This window comes from Tigriopus californicus, chromosome 11 (assembly GCF_007210705.1).
Source record: "Tigriopus californicus strain San Diego chromosome 11, Tcal_SD_v2.1, whole genome shotgun sequence".
NCBI lineage: Eukaryota > Metazoa > Arthropoda > Copepoda > Harpacticoida > Harpacticidae > Tigriopus > Tigriopus californicus.
The window spans coordinates 10,731,432-10,749,363 of NC_081450.1; the positions used below are offsets into that span (position 1 = coordinate 10,731,432).

Genomic DNA, 17,932 nt, shown 5'->3' on the forward strand with positions numbered 1-17,932 from the left:
CAGGTACACTATGTAGTTCAGGAGTACGTAAGATAGGTCCCGATTTTCGAGCCGGTCCATAATCTCATTTTACAGGACATAAAAACCAAGTTCAATTGCAAGAAGGACCGAGCGAACGATGGAAGGGAAATGGAAGCATAATTAAACTAGTTTGAAGACTAGAAATTGAGAAAGAAAACTTGGTATCCGGGAGGATCTAGCAACTTGAAACCGGATCCGATTCAGATCTGAACTGAACGGATCATTTAGCCCAAACCTCTTTGGCCTCGACCTTCAGTCGTTTCCTTTTATGGAAAGTTCCTGTGGACCAATCAGTCAAACCCCGGGCGCGCCACGCGACGAGTGCAGGAAGAGAGTTGTCCCATTTAAAGAGCTAATTTGATCCAACCGTCCCAACTTGAGTCTGTAAGTGATGTGCCCCAACTTTGGACGACGAACCCAAAACAGCACCACCACCACCACCACCCATGAAAGAAGAAAGAGAGAGAATGACGATCCAGTGATTTCCTCGAATCAGCACTTTCAGTGCTCAACTTGTGGAAGTTACTGGAGTACTACTACTCAAGCCTCTATCACTTCCACACACACATCCATCGACCCAAGATGCCCTCAAAATACAGCCAATGAAGCCAACCAAAGGGGTTCACGCAGGATTGCTCGGCTTTATGGAACAAGATTGCCATAATAGGTCTGAGTACTCCCAATACTTGCAGTGATGCCAATCAACATTCCTGGAGAGCTCGCCCTCGCCGGATTCCGAAAAGTCTCCATCAAAGGAATGTTTACTTGCAGCAGTCTATTGGCAAAAATGCCCTTTCGCCAACCGTACCAAATTATATGCAAAAATTATTTCCGAGCTCTACCAAACTTTGCATGTGTTGTGATATATTGATTGAATATAACTTTAAAACGTAACTCTTTTCAAAAAGGCAGCACTGAATTTTGGTCCGGAGAGTAAAATGTGATCAAAGTAGGAATGTCCGTCTGAGGTATTCCAAGCTTCGATTCTTTTCCTCGAAACGACGACCCTTTCTTGCTTCTCCACTTTTCCTCGAATTGTTCTTTTCTTGAGTTAACTTGCTCGTCAACAGATCGTGTCGACTCTCACTTTTGTCCCCCTTTTCTTCCGTTTTGGTCGGCAGACATTTCAGAACTGTCGACGAGGAAATAATGATCAGAAATTGGCCAGATCAAACGAGTGGACACTCAAAGTCCTTGGACACTTTTGCCCACGGAGAGTTTGAGGAACAAAAACTCAACATTGAAGAGAAAGGGGCACGCAAGTTTCTGAAGGTAGTAGTAATAATCGATGGCTGCAATGAGGGAAACTATTTCGGAGCCAATGATTAATCAACCCAAGTGGAGAGAGACATTTTCTCCCTCTCAACTATGTTGATGAATTAAGCGTCATGCTTGAAGAACAAGACGCTCCATCAAAAGCATGGGTAATAAGTACATAAAAGCAAAAGATGGGACAGACGTGCGAGGGTGGTGGCAAAATTCATACTTTTTTTCATTCAACTTGTGGGTCGAAACCTCTGTCTCAGGGAAATGAACCGGAAAATTTATGAAATTTTCCGCCCACCTTCAAAGTGAAACCTGTCCGAAGTGATTGGTGAAACAAGGGGGAAGAGCCAATGCTGGTGGAATGGTCCCATACCTCTAACCCGGCCAGCGAAGTTTGGGATATTCAAGTGCCAAGTGGCTATCCATTTACAAACCATAACGTCTCCCCCTAGAAAACACCTCTTCCGTTGTTACTTGTCTTAAGCGTTTTGGTTTGTCTTATTTTTAAGGAGAAGAAACATGGCACCGTTGGTCGGGGATTGGATTTCCTCAGCTTGAATACGAGGAGTGTAACTCCAGCTGTGTCATCAAAATATTGTGTCATGTCTCCTTGTGATTGAGTGCCTTGTCATGGAGGTATTCTTCCGAAAGTGGAACAAGATTCAGAGTTCCATTGCGTCGGAAGCATCCACAAAACCGCACGTATTACTCGCAAAATTGAGCTCAATTATCCTGAAGAAAAGACCATTCCAGAGTACTTGGTCCCCCAAAAGTGCTTCGTCAGTGCCAACCGTAAAAGTGACCTTGGGACGAGGAAACGAGCTTAACAAGTTTTATGAGACCCACAGTCAAGCATTCACTCCTCTTCCGTATCAATTAAACGTCGGATCTGGATATGTACATCACAGTTCGTTCTGTGGGCTTTTAGATTCTTTTACGAGTACCTTTGATTCTCCGAGTCAAACCAAGGGTCTTTTCTTGTTTCAGCCTCTCAAGGGAAGAAAAACGAGTCGATTCGATGGAGACGCACGGTAGATCATGAATATGGATAGAGTGAAACTCTTAGTGAGAGAGCGAGGATTCTCCGAGCTTCCCCCTTTTGGGAAACAGGGTTGGAAGAAAAAGGGAACAAAATGTAGGGATCATGCTTATCGACCCCCATCACCATAGTCATCATAATATTTGAGTACCAAGACATCCGAGCCCAAGGAAAACGAGAGGGTGGGAAAAAGTCATCCATCCAAAGTTGGTTTCAGGTACCTCGAGTACTTCCGAGTTGTGGGTCCTCTTCTCTCTCTGGAGAGCGACCCCATTCCAAAAAGTGCCCTCTGGAAGAGGGAAATGAAGAGAAATTGAATATTTAGAGTGAACCGACAGGTACCCTTTTCATCCAAATGTTCAGCTTTGGACTAAACCTCATTGAGGAGCAATTGCAATGGCAACTTTCCTCTGAGTCTTGGACTCACTGCACGTACCTAAAGTATATAGCTAAGTGTCTTACTCGTGTAGGTACAGTAAAGGGATTGACCAATTGCTTGCCGACAACTATTGCTTATCTTCCGGAGTGTTTTCATCCAAAATCTGGGTTGACCCATATGTTCTAGATTTTTTCTCTCGACTGATTTTGTCACATTGGAGCGTCCTCTTCAAAATGGATAAAAGACTGCTTGTGACAGCTTTCGATTGAGGCAAAATAATTTGGGTTGGAGAGCAAAAGTGTCAGGATCTAAGATGGAAGAGTTTGAAGTCTTTGGTTTTCTTTACCTTCATGTTCTAGGCAAACATTGCCTTTATTTGATATTCATTCTACTATGGTAGTATCAAACTACTCTATTGCCAACGTGAACACTTTCAAGCCAAGGATTAGGGTCTCTTATTATTCGGGATCACACGGTTGGATCTTCTAGTTTCCACATAAAAGGACGTGATGTCACAGTTCATTGAGCATGGGACACCGTGGAACACTCGCACGCGCGCTCTCGCTTTCCGCATGGTAAATTTCAGGGCCCACTGAATCCTTGGAAGGTGCAGTCTTGTGTCCCGGGTAGATTGATCCTGGCACATTTTGCTTTAAAATCCTGAAAGGTATTTGGCATCGAGCTGAAGTGGTTTCAACCACGGTCCATTTTGTCGAAATGGTGAGTTTTGTTTATTATAGATGTTGTGGATGAGTGGTTGATAATGGAACATTATTTATGTTGTACAATGTCATCAACAATATTGAACATTGCTCTTCATTGAACGGATGCCATAACGCTCGGTTAAGCGATCCTTTCCCCGGCTATTTCCTACGTCCAAAGCCCAGATTCTCATCAAGTGGGACCATTCAGCGAACATTGGATATCTTAATCTTTTTCGCACGTGATTCTTCTTCCTTCTCCAAAAGATCACGTCTTCAGGAGAGTTCTTCACAATGTCACACTTTAGGCCACCAAAAGTAACCCGCTAAAGCTTTTTGCAATCGAATGGCTAGGGTCTCTGAAATGGCTGTTGCATGCACCTACATGCAATGTTACAGATGCAGCACTTCCTTCATCGACATCCATTTTTCATGTTCAGGATCAAATTGGTAGTGCTAGAGTGTGGTTATAGTGAGATTCTTGCGGCTGGGAAATGACCCATATTCGCGCATCTCGGGTCCATCTCGGAGTTTCCCTTTGCCGGGGAAGATAGAGTTGGAACAAGCGAGGAAATGCTTGATGGCCAAAGGTCTAAAGTGGTTCTCACACGCGATTCTCAGACAGTTTTAACAAGCTTTGACTTGGGGTCTGGCCAATAGAAATAAGAAGGAGTGTGGAAAAACGACCGGATCTCAAAAGAATGCAGAGCACACGCATAGGATTGGATTAGATAGAAAGATGGTAAATATCTGCCTTTTGGTGCAGTTTTTCTTTGGATTGCGCTAACAAATGTGTTCCTAGTAAAAAACGATATATTTGGCGGCTTATCTGTCTGTGTTCCACATGTTGACCTCAGTGGTCCCCAAATGGGAGGAAAAAGTGTGATCATATAAATTATCCGCCCCCGATAGTACCTAACGCTTTCGACGTTACTGCGAAAACAAAATGTACCCAAGATTTACTGTATCTTCGCCCTGTGTCCTAATGGCAACGAAGGCCATGCCAGTGGTACAAAAAGAGCCCTTACTTGTTCCATTTCAGTTGGTGAAGAGATATCTATAACGCACTGTATACCTGAGCTGGCTCTGATTTCTCTTCAATAATGTACTCTTGGATCAGAAATGAAGGACTTGGTAAGGACTTTTCATCCGCTTCCAAAGTTCAGTCCTTGCATTTGAACTTTAAACTCTTCGTTCCTTTTTGCATGATCCATCTTTCAAAAGAAATGATGTGGATTCAGACGGCCGAAGGGAGAGAGAGAGGGAAGAGGGAAAAGTTTGGAAATCAAAATTAGGCTACATGGAGCGATTAAGATGTGGTTGTTGATATTGAGTTCCACCAAGTTCCCTCTTTTCTTGGACCGAAAATTTAAATTTGTTCTCGTTCCAAAGTTTTCAACGTTGTCATCATCTTCCACGATCACCACCAAACAGTTACCACATCATCATGAACGGCATCTTCATCTTGTTTGTGTTTTGAAAGTCTGGAACACTATATTAACATCATTATGCCGGATATGCAACAGATCCTGGAACCAAGAGGGGGCCAATCAGCGAGGCTCACCATCCACCTACTACATTTGCACGAAATGGAACCCTGAAAGCAAAAAGCAATTGTGGAACAGTTCCAAAATGGAACACTTTTGCTCGTGCTTGCGACAATGGCACGTTGTTAGAGTGTAGCAATAGAAGTACTGGCATCTGCTCTAGAATGTAAAGATGCCTTTCAGCCTGAGACCCCAACTCAAGGTTGCAACCAACATCCAGTCACATTCTACACCCAACATGGCCCGAGATTCTCGTCGAGTGCCGGCATCGGGTCCAAGTTTTCAGGGAACGCTCCCACAATCAGGGCCAGAATACGGTTTTTGGAACTCCAGCCCCAAACATCGCATTCTCCCTGCAAGACTCAAACCTGTCAAAGGGACCTTTGTCATAGTTGTCATCGTCGAGAGTGTTTTGCATCAGTTCGGCAGACGTCTCTGACGGACTTAATCTGTGCCAAGAATGATGCACTGAAGAGCATCATCATCATGTACTGTTCGTATGCTCAATTCCGACATACAGACAGAGGCGAAACTCAAAACGACTCATTGGCTAAATCAAGGTCACGTTCTAAGGACCGGAAAAATGCCGTCTCATGTGTCCATTCATGAAAGTGTGTAGGAACGAGTTAGAAAAGTTCATTAGGTGAGTTTACGATGATGTGCTCGCCACACGTTACGTTCGGCGTCGAGTTTAGTGAAAAAGGTCGTTGCCAAGACTCACATCAAGACTTAAAAGCTTCTATTCTCTGGAAGCTAAGGATATGCTAAACGGAGGTTTTTTTCTTCCCCAAGGATCAGAAGAATCCAAGGACAAGCTCGTGGGATGAGATTGAGAATAGCACCACCTTAGCCAGTACTACTCATAAACACACCAGGTGTTGTACAGTAAGCATCCTGATCTTCCGTCATTTCCGCGACCCAAGAGGATTCCAAGACGCATTTCCTCTGAACTAGGAGTCGATGGACCTTTTTTTGGTGCCTGGACCTACGGCAGCCCAAATTCAGGTTGCCCAATGCGGGCTGGCTTCAAGGAAAGGTTGGATAAAAGGGTTGATTGTATTAAACTCTCTCAACCGGTGACACGGTTCCAATGCCTTTTTGGCTCTTGTCCCGACCTTCACATCTCCAAGGCATTGTCCTCGACCATATACGTACATACGTACACACGCAGGTTTTAAAAGCTTCGTCGAATTAGTGTCACAAACCTGATGTGTTCAAGAGTCTTGGGAAATAATGGGTGAGATGCTCCAAGGGGAGGCTCGAAGAAACACTCACAAGAAACTTGCTTCAAATATCTAGTGCAGAGAAGTCGTTTCCAAAGTTGGTAGTTGGTTTCGAGCATTTAATGAAGGAGTTCGTTCGGGGAGATGTAGGAAAAACCTTCACCACGGTATTGAAAGAGTCAATCAACGAAGGAACCAACGAGCTAAACAGCTTTCGGGTGGCTTGAGGAGCCGAACAGATGAGCTCCAAAATTGCCCTTTCAAGGCTTAAGGCATGTTGACTGTTTAGACAAAGATACTTTCGGACTTTTACACAACATTAGATACCTCGGGAGAGACATCAAGCCACGTTGGCATCCATGAAGCAAGACCACGTCAAAGACCGTCCAGAAAGAAAGAGAGAGCGGGATATGGTCCCATGGTTCTGCTAGAAGAACCTCATCAACAGCTAGATGGAGCCAATGGATAGTACGCAAGAGAGATTGTCGCAACCATTATTTTTCCTCTCAGTGTGTCGCCCAAAAGGCATCCACTTTTTCCAACTCTTGTCCTCTCCTTCCCCCCTTTTTCACTGGCTAAATAGGGGTGGATGAAGTACGAGAATGGCACGCTTGCCCAAACAATATACTGAACTAAAATGAACATTTCGGGGACAAGCCGAGTTTCGGCATGTTTTTTTGAGGACACCGCTTTTTGGGGGCTTCACTTGGGTGTCTATTCCCTTGTTCCCAAGAGATCCCCCAATTTGATTAAATGAACCAGACAAAGTGTAACGCAAACCAACCAACCAAACGCAGAGTCTCCTTTGTAATGCAGAGTAGTGATAAGAAAAATACAAATCAAAGCCGAGGCTGAAGTGAGCAACAAATTCGTTTGAATGTCCAAAAATGACACACTCCTTCAACATTTCCAAAAAAAAAATATCAGTTCCAAAAAGACCTTGTGGCTCAATAGCATTAGCTCAACCCGCATCTTTTACTTTGGATGGCTGAAGTGCCTACCGACCATCATCAATCTAATTATGGAGGTTTCATGAGGGACTACGTATATTCAAGCAAATGGGACAGCTCCTCCCTGGAGGTCTCTCCTCCAATGTAGATTCCGCGGAAAGTACCACCACCTCCCAATTCAAAAAGAAAGGATCCCCAGATTCCATAAAGTTCACAGAAACTTGGAACAAAAAAAAACTTGAACCAGAAGAACGAGATGTGTGTGTATGTGTGTGTGAGAGTAAAAGGAGAACAGGAGGGATGGGATATATATTTGGAACAAACGAGGTGGATTGTCCATAAAACAAAATTGAAGTGCTTTTCTCCAAACCCAGACACACTGTGAGACAGAGACAGAGAGGGAATCAGTGCAAATTCCATTGCCTGCAGAGCTAATGGAAACCAGCCTCTCAATGATTTGGGGAAGGGTGGTAGGTTGGGGCAATGTTGGTGTGCAAATTTACACCACAATGCCAAATGGAATTTCAGGTCTTGGCTCTGCAAAGGGTGCCAATTTTCAAAATGAGACTGGAAAAGCCATTCATCTTCCGCCATAACATGAAATGTGCACCTTTTTAAGCATCGATTGGGGTTTCAAAGCTGCAGGATAATACCCACAATTGTTGTGAAAATGGTAAATTAATCTTTATTCTTTATCTAGAGGGGGAAATTTACATTAGAAACGGAAGCAATCTAGGCATTTATAATATATTTACACACCGTCCTCTATCTCACCCCTCAATATAGTTCTTGTTGGTATGAACATGCAAATTCAAATCCAAGCTTGCTTGGAAGAAAAAAATACATAATGAGAGATATTAAAATGATATTTCACAAATGCATCCAAACATGTTCTTGTGTGAAAAACAGGACAAGTACGCACATAGTTAGCCAAAGCCCAAAATGTAATTCTTGATAGTATTTAAAATAAACCTATTTTCTGCCCAAAGAGTTTTCGGCCCCTCATTCTTACGAACTTTAATAAAATCGAATGAGTCATCGATTTCTTTGTTTTTGTTGTTTTGTTTATTTTATTTTCTTCCTTCTCTCCCACCACACTGGAAAGAGATGACTTCTTTTTTTATTCCCCGAAGTTGTTGCCCTCGTCGTCTTATAACGCACTTGAAAGCCACTTTTCATTGCAATTCAGTGAACTCCATATCTGCCGTCAAAATGCGACTCACCCTATAAGTTTGAGGAATCTCTTCATGTGTACTCTCTCGTTTTCCTTTTCAGTCCGAACACGACAATGCCATTGCCTTACAATTCAACTCCTTCAAAATCTAGTCAGTCATGGCATGTCGACTCCCTTTCCCATCTCAATAATTTGAGATCCTGTGAATTAACAACTGATCGAACGAAAGTTATGGTTCTTAATTGTGGCAGAAGCGGAGGGAAATCACTTTCTAATCCAATAACTGCCACATGGATTTGGTGGCTTTCGGCGATGGGTGTCCAGCTTGCATTAAAGTGCATCATGGTTTGTTTCAACCACGAACTGAGCGAGAGAGAGAGGACCAACGAGAAGCATGACGTTCGTTTCACGATTGCATACCACCATCAATCATTGAAAATGCTGGACGAGCCCTCAAAATACCAGCTAGACCCACCGAGATCCGTCCTCACTCAGCTCTTCTCCGCTTTTTCGATCTCTATACTTATGTACTCTGGTCTACTACACCATGTGGAAACTGAAGCTTACGAGGGGAACTTTGGATTTGGTGTGGAACAAGTCCGGGTCGAGCGTGTGTTATTCGAAGAAAGATGGTCTATGGCCTCTGTCGACCACCGACCATGTTGGCTTGGCACTTTGTTCCACGCAAAATCCCAGTTTTATGCGTTCAAGATGATAAATAAATGATAAAATGGCAGCGTTCCTCTTCCTCTCTCTTTCGTTTCTTGTCGAGACTCAAAACCCCGCGACAATCCTCACCAACCATAACAACTGGTCTGAGTCAAGAAAGGGCCAAAGAAACCATCCAGCGAAGAACGGAACGGTGTGGCAAACCATGGAGTAAAACCCTTCAAAAAACAACTTTAGAATGATTTGATTGACAACGAGACAAAAAACCGTGATGGTAAATACACCCATTTCCGAAATTGCTAGTCACTTTATTGCTCGCCGGATGGACGCCTTACTGTTTGCTGTCCTTGACAATGAAGATCTGAGCGTTGGGAAGTGACTGAACATCATTGTTGTCATTGGTGAAAACAACCTCACACGAGGGTAGAATGCCTCTGTGAATAAAAGGTGTTCCAAGTTGTTACGAACAATAAAAGTGTGCACTTTTCTGGGCGTTTCTCTTTTTATTGCTCTCTATCAGAAGTCTGTTTGCATCCAACAACCGTCACAACCACCATCACCACAACCACCAACGTTACTGGCTGTCATGGTTGACAATCCAAAAGTGCCTTCATACATTTTGAATGATAAAGCCATAAAGTGAAGTTGGAAATTCTCGTTTGGTCCACGTTTCTTTGATAAAAAGTGAACGAGTGAGTGGGTGGCTGGTTCCCGTTAGATACGAGAATGATCCCAACCACAAGTAAAAAGAAATAGTCCAAAGAAGCCAGTTTCCCAAGTAACCCGTCAACCCCTCGTTAGATCAAGTGCTCAGAAGGGTGAACCCTTGAACACCATTACTGTTGATTGTGGGGGCAGTTGCTCAACTTGGATTGTGTATTGCTCAACCCAAACCAACGAGTCTTTCTGAAGTTTTCCCGAACATGGACCACTCGAAAAAAAGAGAGACAGGGACGCACACAACCAACCACGGAGAGTCTGATCCCAAAAGGGGATGTGCTGGCACTCGACAACCAAAAGTTTTCACTCTTTCAAATACTGCATGTATGTTACACTCTCTCTCTCTCTCTCTCTCCCTCTTTCTACACAAACGACGAACGACATTCTAATCCGAGGAGAGGGCACACTTTTTGCTCGCTAGTGGCACCCAGATTAGGGCTTCCCTTTGATGTGTTCAATCTCGAGCGGAAGAAGGAGGACCAAATCTGGACATCAAGGAACAAGTTGCAGATTTGAGGTTGTTCCATTTCAACTGGTTGTTGATTCCCGGCCTCTTCTCGTCCGAATGTTGCCCCTGGTTTGCGTTCGAGAATTGAAGCGACTTACCCCGGAGTTTTGACGGTCCAAATTGATTCCAGGCTTCTTGAAGATGACCACTTTATCCCGTTCACGGTGTGGATTGGGCAAGATACGATAAAACTCCTCATTGTCCTTGTACCACTTGATCGAGTCCACGTATTCACCTTCACTAAGCTTGTATACACAATCCATGGTGATGGTCTGGTTTTGCGTGGGATACATGGGGATGAAGACATCTTCAATATGTAGACTGTCCGTGACTTCAATCACGAGAAGGAGCACGGCCAATCCGAGTTTGCCTGCTTTACATAAATTCATTGTCCACCCTTGGCCTTGAGAGGCCATTGCGCACCCAGCAAATCACGGAACCGGGCTCTGGGTTTCCAGGAAAAAATGGTCCTGCTAGGTTGGACAAGTCGATTGGATCTGCCTCCTATTGGACGTTGTCAAATCCGATTTTTTGGTCGTTCCACATGTTTTGGAAGGAGTCAGTCGATGCGCGAGGTCCATTCATTTTTACGACTTTCAACTTTCCCCACTTATTTCGTCTAAACGTCTTCCGTTCTTTCCAGAAACATGGACCACCAAACAGCCAAACAGAAGAATAGGAACATGGAACGAGCCAAACTTTGTTGACTGAGGGGCCAGTGGCGTGACCAGGTCACGGGCTATTTACTCGACACACCAATGACGGAACAACAACCTGGAAGGGAACACAAAAGCATATTAAATCAAGAACAATTAGATGGAAGTGCAAGACATGGAGCACAAGGTCAGCCGAGTTAGTTTTGCCTTTCAACGTTTCCATCTGTGGAGAGTTTTCATTTGGGTCTTCAAAAGATTAAATAAAACTCGGCCATCTTAGATCGGCCATCATAGCGATAACCACTTATCTGGATCAGTTGTGCGTTGTGTACTTTTATGGATTGGTCACAAGTCCCAGCGGGCTGAAATATCGAGTCGTGCTCGTGCACTCGATTTAAGCCTTAACGGATATCAAATACTGGAGAGGAAACACTCAAAGATGCTGTCTTCTGTTAGAAAACAAAACTTTGCGTCCCTTTCTTTCAAGCCGTGCTAGGTATGGCAATCTCCTCCGTGCTCTACCCGAGGTTAAAAAGGTAAGAGCGGTTTCTTTTATTGACTGGCTGAAGGATCAGATCGAAAGATTCAAGGATGAAAAACAAGTTCTGCGCTAGCTAGCCGAGCAAATTGTTCTTCCTCGAATGGACGCGTTCACCGAAGTCTAAGATTGGAAATCTCAGTTTGACTAAAACAACGGTTCAATGCCACGAAGGCTGGCAAATTGGATTTGAAAGAGTTTGTTCCACTAGAGGGAACTCTACTGATCCTCGGGAGAAGGCACGTCGGAATGGGGAAGAAGGAACAAGAAAATTTATAGGGCAATTTTTTCAAGTTCAAGTCCAGCTCAACATCCTCTTGGGAGGAAAGAAAAAGAGAGAGAGAGAGAGAGAGAGAGAGAGAGAGAGAGAGAGCAAGAGAAATGTAAGCAAAGGCCCCCTTTGCTGAGATCAACATTGCTTTTCTTTTATTCACTCCAGATCTACGGTGGATTGCTGCCCTCCACTCAGTACTGAAACAACTCAAGCGACAACATCACGCATCTGTATGCACCGTGGAGGAGCTAAGTATAAAGCGCTTTGCAAGGCATTTGAGTCAATTATTCTAGACGTTGGTATGATTTTGCGAGGTATTCATTGTACAATAAAGATAGATGAAGGTGAATGCGGATAGCTCATTCATGAAATTGATGGCTGTCAGCTCAGCCTTTGGTTGATAGAGTGCTCTGGAAATAACTTGAACTCTCTTGAAGATAGGTGCAGCTCTGTGGCTTGAAGGTCTAGGAAAGGAGACTACAAAAAGCACATCTGAACTGTTTTGAGATAGAAAAAAGCCTTTCAAGGGAAAAAAGAAGCCTTCTCGACTTCATCCATTGCGGGGGAAAAAGGTCGACAAGGCCAAACGTTCGTTTGGCAAATCATGGACTGACCCACATATCTCGTGATAAAGGCATTCCGCTCGTCGCAACTGAATCAATTACTTACATTTCCAGCTTTTTTCTGAAAGGCTTGAAATGAATTTTGAAACAAATGGAACACGATCCTCTCTTGGAAGGGAACTGAGAGTTGATCGTTGTTTTGCTCTGTTCCGGGTGTTGAGCAAATCTAAATCTCATGGTATGAGATCCTTGGGCCAGATAGCGTTTTTCTATCGTGCTGTCAAACGAAGGGAGTGTGCAGAGAGGAGCTGGGAAAGCAAGCAACGAAATCCCAGTCGACTTCATTGCTTGGGCTTTTCTTTTGTTTCAAGTCAGAGCTGGCCCGGCCTTTGTGAATGGAACCAAAGCCAAGTGGAACCAAGTACACAATGTTTGCAGACAACCCCATTCAAAGGGCATCCGAGCATGATCCCAAATTCCAGGACCACAATCATTAGAATGAAGATCGGGATCATCAGGACGAGGATAATCATCATCCTGATGGCTACCGAGGAATCTCGAGACATGGAACCTAATTAAGAGCCGTCGCTATGGCGCCCGTCTAATCACTTCGAGAGATGGTTTTTGATCTCCATTGACCGCCGGCGGCACACGAACAAGACGTCAGAGCTTTTGCATAAATGATCTTGATTTCCATTGAGGATTCACACCAGTGAACACCAAATAAACCCGACCAACACACACGACCACTCACTCACTCACTCATTCACTTATATACACACGCACACACATGCACGTGGGTGTGTGGGCTAAGTCCTAACACACTCGGCTCTGCGTTGAGCAAATAAGCAATCTTTGTTTTCACTAGAGAACTCCAAAGAGCCAACCACCAAGTATTACTACCAATGCATTTCGAGTGGGGACAATGGTTGACGTGTGATCTTTTTGCAATTGAAGTCCGGACAAATATCGCACATATTGTCAACAATGCAGATGTGGAACGAAATTAGAAATGGGCTGGTATGGGTACCCCCTTCTATATTTGAAAGGCTTTTAAGTGGATTTGAATTATTATGACATGCTTTTCAACTCCATTAGACAATGGCCTTTTTTTGAAAATTGAAAACAATAAAAAAAAAATCGCTTAATGGTGTAAAAAGAGCATCACGACGTTCAATTTTCATTGAAATTTTGCATTGATCTTGTCAGCAAGTATTATTCGTCAACCTTTGCTCAACCTGCCCACAACCACTACTACTATATTGTTGCTGCAGAGGATACAAATAGTTTGTTGACATGGCCTCTTTACGTTTCTCTAAGAAAGCCCTTTAGACTTCACATTTATCTCTGCTCAGCTTCCAAGGAGAAAAGAAGCTTGAAGCAGTAGTAAACAGAGCTTTTGGTAATCTTTCTTTTCAAGACTCTTCAACCCAAGCTTAGAAGCAAGGAAACCAGCCAACAACCGGCATTCTCGAACCCGTCGAGACCAAGGAACACACGAACAACCAAGAGGATTGTCTTTGAGACGAGAGATACATCCACATACGAACATCCACGCACGTTGGCGGCAACAGAAACACAGAAAGCCAAAGAGACAAACGAAAGAAAACTCAAAAAGTTTGCAGTGTTGTCCAGGGTTGAAGAATGGGTAGGGAGAGGAGGTATTATTTGCCTAAAACTTGGTAGAATCCCACTTTTTATCAAGACCTTCCCCCCCCCCTTCGTGGCGTCTCAAGCTTTTTGTTAGCAACCTCTCGACAAGAAACACCGACATGGCCGAGGTTTCTCTTTGGCCAAGAGATAGTCAGAATCTTCATAATCATGAAAAATCCACATCAAAAGGCTTCTTTCACCTTTCCACCGGCACGCAAACTGTTAAAAGGCCGTTAAGACCTGACACGAAAGTTGGGAAAAGACTTAAAGAGGCCTAATTACCGAGATTTATGTGTTTCACGCTGAGAGACTTCCGAGGCCTTGTTGGCCCACGTGACTTGACATGACATGGCACTGGATGGAGATCGGGAGAGGATGGGTTTGGGGTGCATTTTTGACAGAACTGCGGTGATTTTCAATTGCAACAAAAAAACTAGCCTGACAAGATGCATTCCACATATCTGAGTTTCAAACCCTTAAAGGGCCCATGCCCTCAAAAATTGGAACATCCAATTGCTTCAAAGAAAGTTGTATAAAATGCCCTCCGGGTAATTGGGAATGACTGTCGTTCTTTCGATGGGGAAAGCACAAAGCCGAGAGGATGCGATGAATTCTTGTTCCAACTTCTAACGACTCGGAACATCCTCGATATTCAAGGTCGCCTTTACAGTCTTATTTTGAACAAATACCTATAACATCAACGGGGTTTGAGGCAAAAAAAACAAACAGGTTCCTTACCATCTTGTAAGTAAAAGCCTCCCTCATGAAGTAAATCAGTCTCAGGAAAAGAAGTCAAAAATAAGCTACCTCCCTTAAAAGAGTTCAGTATAGTTTTCAAAGTTGCCAAAATAGTATCCACACTGCATAAATTGCCAAAGTAACGTGAGATGTGGATGCAGTTTGCCAGGCAGGTTGTCATGAAATGTAGCGGCTCGTATATTCCGGAACGACTTTTCCCTCGCAAGCCGACACACATCGACTCGACTTGTATCTTAGCCTCTATTTCTCATCGGCGAAGAGGGTCGGTCCTGTCTATATGGGGGAAAAAAATATTTCAGTGACAATTGGAAACGAGGAGTAGAAGGAAGAAATGGTGACATAGAAGTCGCAAAAAGAGGTCAATTTCCATCTTCTGGTCGACTTGTACGGTGCTTGCCTCATGGGTGACTGGTAGGTAGGGAAAGGACAGGGTTGGTCGCCTTGTCCTTTTGACAATGACAGACCTGACTTTTTTCATGTAACGTGTCCGAAGTCAGCGATGGATTATTGGCGTCAACCCGGCCGGTCTCTGCAGTTCGTTCCAGTATTCCATTTGTTCGACCTTGGCCAATGTTCTTCTTCTTCTTCCTCCTCCTCGTCCTCGTCGTCCTCGTCCATGTCATCTGGCTTGGCTGATACCCGCCAGGATGTGTGGAAGAACAGGTCAGAGCCCCAGATGTTGGCGAAAGGTCTAGGTCGAGGCCTTCCTCTGCCACCGCGTCCCCACCTTCTCGCAAGTGATGGGTGTCCAAAATGACAAGTACGCATATTGTGTGCCGGGAAAAAGAAGAGACCAGAGGAACGAAAGAAGGACGAAAAGAAGGACCTTCACCACTTCCATTTTCTCGCTTCGCATCTGTCTCCAAGTTCACAGATGGAATGAAGCGAAAAAAGGTTATCTCAGGACAGCAAATAAGATATCGATCAAAGAACTCGTTCATTCGTACGTACGAGTGCTTGTACCACTACTTGGTTGTACTCTACGTATACGTATATGCGAGTAGCTTCGTAGACGCTATTCAAGACACGCCATCCCGCATGAATGGGCGAACCGGAAAGTTACGGTGAATGCTCGCATTGCCAAAAAGAGTGCAATCCATGTAATCTAATTTCAAATTGAGCCAAGGCTGCCTCTCCTCAATGAACGAACGAGAGAAATGCGAGATGAGAGACTTTGGAACTGGTTGCGAAGGTCTCATCTTGGCGATGTTGGTGGCTAGGTGAGTGAGTGAGTGGGTTGGTTGGTTGGTTGGATGGTTGGTCGACTTTTCCACCCAACAGCGACCAATATCCACGCTAGTGAGTGGGGTTGCACTTCAAGATAGAGTGGAATGAGGGACACACTGAGCAGGACCAGTGCAATTCTGGAATTTGTCTCACCATTTTTCACCATGGAAACGCGGCGATGCGAATTTCTGGTCCAAGGATCGCGTTCACTTGAAACTACAAGATACTCATTCTTGGCTACGACCCTACTGTAGATATGCCACTCCAATGAGGCTCTTATAAAGGGCGCCATTAAGGCATTTCCAAAATTTGAACGATCTCGAGCCTTTCCATTAGTCCGAGCAACACCGTAGTCATGGTTGCTATCAAATGTAGCTAGCTGAAAGTGAGCCCGATTTATCCCTTCGCTGACCATCACGTACGAGTCTGCTGTTTGAGGTCTTTCCAGCTCTCTCTCACACAGAGGATGCACTTTTCGTTACCTTCAGCACCATTTTGACGTATTCAAGGCCTTGTCTAGGGACCCATAACATGAGAGGTGACACTTCCCACTACTACGAATTTTAGGGCAGCCTTCACATCATCTTCCGAGTGCATTGCATTACTCTGCTCGACTGCATCCCAATTCCTAGCTGTTCGCAGAAGAGAGCGGAATAATGCAACTTGACTGCTTGGCTCCTTCAAACCATTGGGGTCCTCTTCCAGAGAAATCACTTTAGTTTTTTTCCATTAAAATCATGAAGTTGAATGGAGAGGAGAAGAGATGTTGGCTTACCTTCTTCATTCAAATGGCTCGGCCGAGCATCATTTATTCCCCAAAATTGGCTCCGACTTGATGTGGTTGTCTTTCGCATGCGCACAGTCTTTATCACCACCTCCATTCAAAACTTTTGGCAAACCCACAAAAGAGGAATTCCCTTAATTGTTGTTCACCGGGCACAATTTCATTTGCCATTTCACTTCCTCAACTTTGTCCCACTTTGCCGATTCACCAGAGGTAGTAAGGAGGCAGGATGGGTGGGTTGTTGGGAGGATGGCTGAGAGTGAAAGAAACAGACACAGACAAACAAGGAGGCAGAGAGCGTGAGAGACAGACAGGGAGAGAGGCACGGATATTTTGGTCCGAATCCCCTTTTTCCAGGCCGTAAATATATCCTTGTCACCACTATGGTCTCCTCCTTCCTTTGCGCTTGGATGTAACTATCATACTGATTGTTGAGCTTGCGTCGTTTCTCCGGGAACACGTTTACAGCGAAGCTCACACACTCACTCACTCCTCTTACTACTACATCTATGTACGTACGGAGACTGGGAATAGTAGGGCTCCACCACTCTCTGCGAACTCCAACCCTCCGTCTCCTCGCTTGTGTTCCATTTGGTTTCTGCGAGCTCCACATCCTGCCTCGGTCTCTTTCGCCTCCTTCTCTTGTTCCTCCTTCCTTTACATTGGACATCCATAAATGCTAGCGAGTACATAGGAATTCACACCGTGGATCAACGGAGACTCGATGGAGATTCGGCGAGAGAAGAGAGGAGGAAAAAGATGCAAAATGAGTTTTTATCTTTGGTATGGGAACATGTCAAATTACGATTTCTTCTGCTGTTGCCTCCTCAGATATGTCGATAGGTACCGGCTAACAATTTCATTCCAGGAATTTCGTTTTTGGACGGTCAGAGCAATCGCATCTTGTTCCAATTTTAGCCTCAGCTCCGGCGTAAGAATCCGTAGAAAGCAAATATAAGGTTTTCAATGTTGCAGCGTATTCTGATTCAACTTTGGCTTCTTTTCAATTCCTTTACTATTGCGCTCCTTCCTTGGCATAGCTTTTAGTCCATTGAGTGTGTGCAATCGCTATAACAAAATTCATGCATTCATAACTTTTATATCTAGAGGAACACAACCATTTCATCTGTTCATTTCAACACGAAAAAAGACGACTTGGGCCACCGTGAGGTACACGAGAGTAGAACTGAGCACATCCCGAAAGGAATGAACACTGTTCCCGTAGAAGGAACATCGGGGATCGCGTGGCTCGCTCAACCACGAGGAGGCAGTGAGTGGACT

At 44.3% G+C, this 17,932-nt stretch overlaps 1 protein-coding gene across 1 annotated transcript in view; it reads right to left on the minus strand.

Annotated features, from left to right (window-relative positions):
• Window positions 1-10,613, minus strand: part of LOC131890669 (uncharacterized) — a 25,168-nt gene extending 14,555 nt beyond the window's left edge. The window contains exon 1 of the mRNA XM_059240067.1: window positions 10,296-10,613. Coding sequence (XP_059096050.1) covers window positions 10,296-10,613 — 318 coding nt within the window. The remainder of the gene's footprint in view (window positions 1-10,295) is intronic.
• Between the last annotated feature and the right edge of the window lie 7,319 nt (window positions 10,614-17,932).